The sequence below is a fragment of the Agrilus planipennis genome, unplaced genomic scaffold (assembly GCF_000699045.2).
Source record: "Agrilus planipennis isolate EAB-ADULT unplaced genomic scaffold, Apla_2.0 scaffold1149, whole genome shotgun sequence".
Taxonomy (NCBI): domain Eukaryota; kingdom Metazoa; phylum Arthropoda; class Insecta; order Coleoptera; family Buprestidae; genus Agrilus; species Agrilus planipennis.
Genome location: NW_020439799.1, coordinates 1 through 8,260, shown reverse-complemented (window position 1 = coordinate 8,260; position 8,260 = coordinate 1). Strand labels below are relative to the sequence as shown.

The 8,260-nt window shown below is 31.6% G+C and overlaps 3 protein-coding genes across 4 annotated transcripts; 2 read left to right on the top strand and 1 right to left on the bottom strand.

Annotated features, from left to right (window-relative positions):
- The first annotated feature begins 4,366 nt into the window (after positions 1–4,366).
- LOC108743597 (cytochrome c oxidase subunit NDUFA4) lies at positions 4,367–4,866 on the top strand. The gene is made up of 3 exons (XM_018479172.2): positions 4,367–4,482; positions 4,543–4,689; positions 4,747–4,866. Exons 1-3 carry the CDS (start codon positions 4,441–4,443, stop codon positions 4,801–4,803), a joined length of 246 nt encoding a protein of 81 aa, XP_018334674.1. The 5' UTR covers positions 4,367–4,440; the 3' UTR covers positions 4,804–4,866.
- A 97-nt stretch (positions 4,867–4,963) lies between these two features.
- On the bottom strand, positions 4,964–7,106 carry LOC108743595 (phosphopantothenate--cysteine ligase). 2 transcript variants are annotated; one of them, XM_018479170.2, is made up of 6 exons: positions 6,932–7,106; positions 6,600–6,865; positions 6,299–6,527; positions 6,030–6,244; positions 5,783–5,968; positions 5,139–5,315 (listed from the first exon to the last, which is right to left on the bottom strand). In XM_018479170.2, exons 2-6 carry the CDS (start codon positions 6,726–6,728, stop codon positions 5,139–5,141), a joined length of 936 nt encoding a protein of 311 aa, XP_018334672.1. In that variant the 5' UTR covers positions 6,729–6,865; positions 6,932–7,106. The 2 variants fall into 2 exon arrangements, with proteins under 2 accessions (XP_018334671.1, XP_018334672.1); XM_018479169.2 differs by lacking the exon at positions 6,932–7,106 and having other exon boundaries at positions 4,964–5,315; positions 6,600–6,728.
- An 82-nt stretch (positions 7,107–7,188) lies between these two features.
- On the top strand, positions 7,189–8,247 carry LOC108743596 (broad-complex core protein isoforms 1/2/3/4/5-like; the record flags this gene model as incomplete). The annotated part of the gene is made up of 2 exons (XM_018479171.2): positions 7,189–7,769; positions 7,830–8,247. Coding segments are annotated over exons 1-2 (769 nt in total), but the record flags the coding sequence as incomplete, so codon positions are not given.
- Positions 8,248–8,260: the final 13 nt, after the last annotated feature.

Below are 8,260 nucleotides of genomic sequence, written 5' to 3'. Positions count from 1 at the left end.
TTTCGTCTCAATTTTATTCAACAACGAACCGAACATACTACCCCTCATGAACTCCAAAATGAATCGAACATTTTGAAGATAATAAATCTACAAAAATACGCATAGATTTTTTTGTATCTACAAAACAAGTTTAACTTTTCGTTTAAAAAACAAAAGCGAATGTAATAACAAAATCGGTATATTTTCTTAATAGGGAAAACCCCAAGAAAAACGTGTAGAATCCTAATACTTTGTAGTACAAGTCAGGACTATAAAGGGGATGTACCTAAACCCTTATCATTTTTCTTACTTTGAATTATGCTGCCACCCTGTCATAACCAGCTCCTTACTGAGACCGTGGGGGTTCAAATCGTTCAAAAACAACCCACTATCGACTAACTCTTCGATATCGTTGATTCTAAAAACGCATTTCTTTTGTTCGTCTTCAACTAACCAATCGACGGATTGACTTCTTTTGTTTTTTTTTTTGTTTAGGTACTCACATTGGAGAACAGAGGAATATGACGGCGTGCAAATCTTGCAGATATTTCATTTGTCCTTTTAACAACAAATTCTTAATCACGTTATGTACTACACTTCCTTCTTTTATTATTTGAATTTGACCCTGTTGTTGTTGTTGCTGCTCGTCGAACGATTNCGTATTCGCTGTTATCAAAATTTAATCGAAGATGAACCACTAAAACGGGGCGATCTTTTTTGGAAGACAATTCTGTACTCAAAATTATCGGATCTAGTTTTAAATTGTAGTGTTCATCTGCAATTACTTCCAGTAGAGCTAAAAAAAACAAAAAAAAATCACCCTACTAAAATTAAATATTGTTTTCCTTTAAAATATCATAAACACAAGCCAGTTTTAACGAAGGTTTAGCATATTTTGCGAGTTTTTGGTATGCCGGTAAATTAGTTAAGTCTCTCTTCCTTTAAATCTTTATTGTCTCGCCCTGGGAACTTTCGTACCTTTATTCCGTCGTTTTTCATGAATTATTAACGAGACTGAGCAGTGAAAAATGATTTTCCCCAGCTGTCCCAATTTTATATTCCATTCAACAATTTATCTTAATTTTATTTTAATGGCGTCAACAAAAACGAAGGCGGTTCTCTTTTTTCTTTTTGCATCTTCAGGAAGAATAAACTTGAAACACTTGAAAACCGATTTTTTTGTTTCGTTGAGCAATTTTTTCTTTTTTACGTTGGCGGAATCAATAAAAGACAGACGCGGCTTTTTCTTTTTTTTTTCTTCTCAAGTTTCTAAACAGTTGAAAAGCACTTACATCTAGTTATTGAAAAACAATTTGTACGTACCAATAAAATAATTGGTGTATTCTTTTCTTCTGCTTCTATAAACCATCACGCAACCGTTTTTATCCACATTGAGAACGTAAATCGACGGGCTTTTCATTTTAGGAAAAGTAAATTGAAATTGCGAGTGAATATTGTCAACATTTTCGAGAAAATCTGTGAAATAGCGACCCGTCGCTTTGATCGTCTTATCATAACTAGAAATAATATTTCGTTTCCTTATTGATGGCTATTAAAATAAGAAACAAAAAAAAAAGTTGGGGGAGTCTCCAATTTACCCGAAATAAGAAAATATATTGTAGAAACATTTTCCAAAAGATCTCATAACGTCATCCCTCGGGAGACCGCTTATTTCGGCGCAAGCATTAGCCAACGAAATCATTACACTATCGCTATACACCTGATGGGTGTTGAAGACAGTATGTTTACAATTTGCTTTTTGAATTATCGTCATCCAGGCGTCTTCACCATGCTCCATCTAATGAAAAATCAATTATTAATTTTTAATTTTTTAGAAAAACTAGTAAGCGACCATTACACTGCAGTAATTCCTCTTTTATTAATTTTTGTTCTAAGAACTTTTCACCACTTTACCCCAGGGGTTACAAATCTAAATTACAGATATTCGGTTATAAAATCTTTTTTATTAAATTCATTTTAGATCAAAAATTATACAATAAAACAAAATTGTTTATCGTTATTATATACAAATTATATTTTGATATTATTATATATTAATAGCGATATAAATAAGTGGTGTCATTTTAATCATTTATAATTTGAACTTAACGTGCACCGTGTAATTCAGATGTAGCCGGACAATTTGACCCATTATATTATTTTAATATGTAATTCTTTTGTTTATTAATAGAACAAGTGACCATCGTAACAAATGATAATACGTATTGTGTACAATTTTGGAGTTTAATTAATTATTGTCTTGCGTAATTAATATTCATATACCGTATCGATTTAAGTATTTCGAGATTGGTATCGATAATATTGATTTCTAATTAATGGCTAAACAAATTCAATGTCTACCTACCAAGACGAAAATGAACACTTACATAAAATAAACTAAAAAATATCTAAAATTTTATAAGCATATAACAAATTATAATTATAAATTTAANAAGATGCTTTTTATTCAAAAAAAAAAAAATAAACTAGAAAACTTATTACCTGGACAAATCTCTGGACACATTCCAACAGGAGTCCGTACATTTTTTCTCTTTCAATTACACTGTCCTTTGCTGTGGATCTCTAACTAAACTAAAAACAAGGATCTTCTTAAGTCAATAAAATACTTTTTATCAGTCCAGATGAGTTGATATGTCGATTGTTTACAGACGAGTGAGTGATACGAATTGGACGCGAAAAATCTACGCTCCAAATTGAATCCTGCTCCTGCCCATCATTCTCTTTCGGAAGGATACGTGCTGTTTTAGTCCTTTTAACGTCTTCAACCGAAACGAATTTCTATTTATAGAAATGCAATTTTATAGTCCAATGATTATACTATTCACAATTACTAGTACATAATTAAGACTTTAAATTGTTTTCGAACTAATTGCAACTTCGTTTTATTGTAAATTCGTAATTTGTTAAACTGCATACTAAACTTTCTTCAAGTAATGTGCGCAAAATTGCTTATACAATATGAAAATTAAACTACAGTTTTATTTTTTTATTGTATCAGGTATTTAAAATCGTCTAATATTATGTAATTTAATTAGTATTTGTTTGGAAATCGTTTAGTAATTAAATTTTGGTGGCAGTTCTTTCTTTAGTGGACTAAAATAACCTTCGGAGTAATGTTGGTTGCCTATATGTAGAACGTCCCTTGATTAGAGGGAATCCCATACATATTACTTCTGAAACCACCATATTGAATTGTTTAATGCCACAAACAATCACTTCTTTAATTAATTTATTAACAATTCAGTAAATATGGTATAAAGTGTTCATAATACTGTATTACTTACGTGTTTTTCGTGGTATACTAGTGAAAACATACATGAGTTGTATTGTTATGTTAGTGTGCTTGCTGGTTAATTAATATATCGCTAATTAATTGCATAAAAACAATCCCTTTATTATTTTGATTGATTTTTAAGGGCAGTTTATTAAATTATTGTCTACATTTGGTATTCTAGACACAGAAAGTTATTTACTTAGGTCTTATAGGTAAGTGATATTTAAAAAAGAAAACAATGAATTTTATTTAACTTTTTCAGAGTCTGTTAGAGTGTTAGTGTTTGATATATTAATTTTTAGTTATAGAAGTTATTGAAGATGATTTATGATCAGTTTGAACGGTTTTTTCCAAAAACCTGGACAGAAATAGATCCGGAAGTTATAGAAGTTCAGCTTTCTCCAGATTCTGAAGAATATAGACGGATTCTCTCTTGTTTAGATGATTTTAGTCATCCCATAACTAAAATAACCAGAGTTCAAAATCCATATCTTTACCTACAGTTTCTTCTTAAACAAGCAGAGTATGAAACTCGTCAGTCTTTGTTGGTTATGCAGCAATATCATGTAACTGCTGAAGAAAACGTTTATAGTATAGTGACTGAAAATTTTGATCGGAGACTTGTCAGTAGGGCTAAATTTGGGGAAGGTGTTAGTTTTTCTCCCTATCCAGTTTATGCCCAGGAACGGTCAAATAAATCGAATGGTTTTAAGAGAGCACTAATAGTAGCTAGTGTTTTAGTGAAATACGTTGAAACAGTGCATAAACCTTGCAAATTGCCAGCAACTGAGTTTGACACCACAAGTGATACAGTAGGAAATACCTATGTGAAATATTACGATAATGAATATTATCCACATTATGTTGTATATTATTATTTTTTCAAACAAAGTAACCAAAAAGCATAGTCTGTTTTGTAATAACATTTATTAATAAAATTAAAAGATCTACGCATTTTAAACAATTTTATTCCAAAAACTAATAGGTACAATTTATATTTAGTTGAGAATTTTAAAATTTCGCGGTTATCGACACAGTTGGTAGTTTATTAGTTAAATGTTCTGTAGTGTTGGTTGCAATGATATTTGACGTTTGGAGGAACAAAAAGAAGAGAACTGTATTACGCAAAAGGTCATTCAACAAATAGTAACAATAAAAGCAACAAAATGCAGGGAATGAGCTTGTCCAGTCTTAAAAAACACAAAGCAGTAAGTTCTAGTTCAATTACTTAGTTGATTAATGTATATTGCAACAAAAATCTCTTCTAGCTTATCCCCCTTTATGCATGCGTTGGAGTTGGTTGTGCTGGGGCTGTTTTCTACACCTTAAGATTAGCTCTACGTAATCCCGATGTAGGCTGGGTAAACAAGAGTGAAAGGCTTTCCAATGAAGCATATGCAGCAAAACAGTATAAGGTATTTCATGGAATTTTTGTCCAGCTTGTGTTAGTGTAACGTAATTTTTAATTTCAGTTCTACTCCCCAAATATTGACTATTCCAAGCTGGAAAGTCCTGCTCCCAAATACTAATTTGTTGTATATTGTTTAGTTACAGCTAGTTTATTTAAAATATATTTACTGTAGTAGTAATAATCTGTAATTTTATTACACTTTTTTTTGTAAGACGTTTAAGTTAGTTTCCTTTTTTTAATCTCACAAGTATTTCTCTGTGAAAAAAAACAGCTTAAAGTTTTACCTCAGTCCTATATTTTCCACTAAATTAAAAATTAATCTATACAAGTTTATAAAATGATATTTGAATTGTACACCCTGCATACACTTTAAAAAAATACATTTATTTCTGATTAAAAAACCCAATGCCAAAAATTTAGCTATTGTAAGAGACTTTTTTCTTCTCTAAAACATCAATAGTTTGTTTTTAAAAAGTGGGAATGGCAGCTTATCACATTAGAGACTATTTGACTTTCTATTTCCATACCATTTAAAACTTGTTCTCTAGTTAATGAGATTTCATAACTGTTTTCTGGTGATACAAAGACAACTTTGTTTCTTCTTGTTTGTAATATATTTCCAATCACTAACTGAAAAAGAAACAAAAACTTTTAGATATGTTCCCAAACAAAATAGACATTCTAAAGAGATGAAATCAGACAAGCATTCTAAGCAGGTGAAACAAAACAAGCATTCCAAAGTAGGGAAGGAAAACAAACATTCTAATCAGGTGAAACAAAACAAACATTATAAACAAGTGAAACAAAACAAACTCACTTTAAAGTGGTGAAAGAAAAACGTTTTAAACAGAGGAAACAACACATAAATAGATGAAACAAAATAGGTATTCTAAGAGGATGAAACAACACAAACATTCTACAAAGGAGAAAAACATAGCAGACATTACAAGAAAATGAAACAAAACAAATATTCTAAAGAGATGAAACAAAACAAACATTCTAAGGTGAGGAAAGAAAACATGTAGTTTGAAGAGGTGAAACAAAAAACTAATATACACTTGGATACTCTTGAATTTATAGACTATAAAGTTGTTTACTTTGTGTTTATATTTTTTAAGTGCATCCCTGCATTTGGTAATCAAAAGGTTTTCATCAGTTTCTAATTTAAAAGAGACCACAAATGCTTGAGGAATCCATAAGTTAACTAAAGGTGCCAAAAGCTTAGGTACAAGCTTTAAAGATATTGTTGGTGCACCAGCTTCTGACTGCATTTTGTGTGTAGGCTAAAATGCAAGTAATAAATAAATGGATATTACTAAATTTCTCTGTGTTGACTCTCCTCACCATTTCACTTGAAGGAATATAAAAATCAGAGACTGCAGCAGCCAAATATAGAATGGCTCTTGCTCCATAATCTGCCAGGCACTCACACGCTGCCCTCAATAGCCAAAAATAATCTGAGAGTGTTGTAAAATTCACATACAAAATTTTGCCTGTATCATGACTTGCCTTATACCTCTTCAAAATGGGGGCCACCACATCTACACTGTCAGGCTTGACTGAGGAAGGAGACAAAATAACAAACATTCTAATTCAGTTTGCTGTTAGCAAACCTGTAATTGTGGTGTTCTGTCCATCCTCTTGCAACTCGAGCATATCCATGAATTGTAGACCAGTAAAATGCCTTGTAAATGGCTCTAGTGATTTATGCCGGTGAAGGAATATAACTACACAATCATGATCCAAGAAATATTCTGCTGAAGCAGCCCCCCTTGTACCTGCACTGAAATTGTCTACAAATCTTACTGTGTTATGTTCCAAAGGAACTGTGGTTCCCCCAGACTGAAAAAATAACAAGTGGTATTAAAGGTGCACTAAAACCTAACATCAAAAAGTTTTGGAGCACATTCTTACTGTTATCAAGATGATTTGTTGATTATCTTGATTGTGTCTCTCACAGAATTCCTTTAATAATGTTCTATTATCCTCAAAATCTGAAGGGGGCAAGTGTGAGGCGAAAAAATCTTCCCAATGTGAGGACATGTTTAATTTGCATGTGTAATGTATGGAAGAGCTGTTTACCTTGTTTATATAACCTTTGGATTAATTATTTTAATTACTGACCACTCATTGAGAGAACTATTGATTGTTAATTTCCTTTTGCTTATCATGTTATTAGCCTAATGGATTTAAAAGTATTTTACATTATAAGAATCTAAGATAAACAGTACTCACTGAACACTTACATCTATTAGGGCTTCTTCAAACCAATTCTAAAAAGTAGTCATTAAATTTTAAAAGTGTCTGCATTTTTAAAGATTCTTTTAAATAATTAACTCGGCTTTTAAATTGATGGAAAAATTAAGAGGTGTGTTACAAATTTATGAAAACTTAAATTTGAATTCGAATGCTGAAACAACAACAAAAGAAAATGGCTAAATAGATTTTGAGTACATTTCTATGATTTCTGACAAACAAAAAAAAAAAGAAATGGTGGGTGACATCCAGTGACATCCATAGACAGTGACATCTGAACCGATCCAATTAATATCAGGAGTTTGTTTCTAATTTTATGCAAAATTGTTATCTTTTTTATTATTTTAACCATTTATCATTAATGGTAAATAAATATACAATCCACAAGAATAATAGTGCATAAATTGAGAAGCCCTGCAAGAAAGAAAGGCTAAAGAAGATACAGTTTTAAATAAGACTCTTATTCTGGTATAAAAAATGGAGAGTGAACAATTTTCTTTATCGTGGAATAATTTTCACAGTAATTTAAGTGCCGGATTTCATTCGTTATTACAAGATGAAGATCTGGTTGATGTTACTTTGGCAGCAGAAGGGCAGTACTTGAAAGCCCACAAGACCATTCTATCTGTGTGTAGTCCTTATTTTAAAGAATTATTCAGAGTAAACCCTTGCAAACATCCCATTGTAATATTGCAAGATGTAAACTATAGTGCATTAAAAAATCTATTACAGTTTATGTACTATGGAGAGGTGAGTGTCAGCCAAGAAGAAATTCCTATATTTATGAGAGTTGCAGAGACTTTAAAAGTAAAGGGTCTCACTGACACTGTAAGTATTTTTGTATTTGTGCTTGTTAGGCATGTAATACTAATCTGGTTTTAATTGGAGGGCTCAAATGGTTTTTTGGAAAGAATGACAACTGAACATATAGAAACAAGACCTGCTGAAAGACATCACAAACCTTCTAAAAAGATTATCAAACATGTACAATCAAGATCAACAGAGAGTCCACATTCTTCATACTCATCTCATCCCAGTGAGTCTCCAAGACTGGTTAAATCACCTGAACCAACACCTGTCAAAAGAAAGTTCACTGAAGAATCCAGTTCAGAAGTTATTAATAAAGCAATGCTGAATCCTAAAGAAGAGCCTGTAGAGCAAAATGAAGAATACACAGACTTATCATATGATGACAGTTTAGACATGTCTTCAATGTTGAATACTTCTATCACAGAGTCCCCTCATCCTTCAGGCAGCTGGATGCCACCTAATCAGACACAGTCGATGACAGATACCTCAAGTCCTGGTAATTTTTTCTT

Coding starts and splice junctions, on each gene's coding strand:
- LOC108743595 (XM_018479170.2), bottom strand. CDS start 6,728: ATGTCCTCACATTGGGAAGATTTTTTCGCCTCACACTTGCCCCCTTCA. Junction 6,245..6,298: donor ACAGAACACCACAATTACAG/GTTTGCTAACAG, acceptor CTCCTTCCTCAG/TCAAGCCTGACAGTGTAGAT. Junction 5,969..6,029: donor ATATTCCTTCAAGTGAAATG/GTGAGGAGAGTC, acceptor CTTGCATTTTAG/CCTACACACAAAATGCAGTC.
- LOC108743597 (XM_018479172.2), top strand. CDS start 4,441: ATGCAGGGAATGAGCTTGTCCAGTCTTAAAAAACACAAAGCA. Junction 4,483..4,542: donor GTCTTAAAAAACACAAAGCA/GTAAGTTCTAGT, acceptor AATCTCTTCTAG/CTTATCCCCCTTTATGCATG. Junction 4,690..4,746: donor ATGCAGCAAAACAGTATAAG/GTATTTCATGGA, acceptor TTTTAATTTCAG/TTCTACTCCCCAAATATTGA.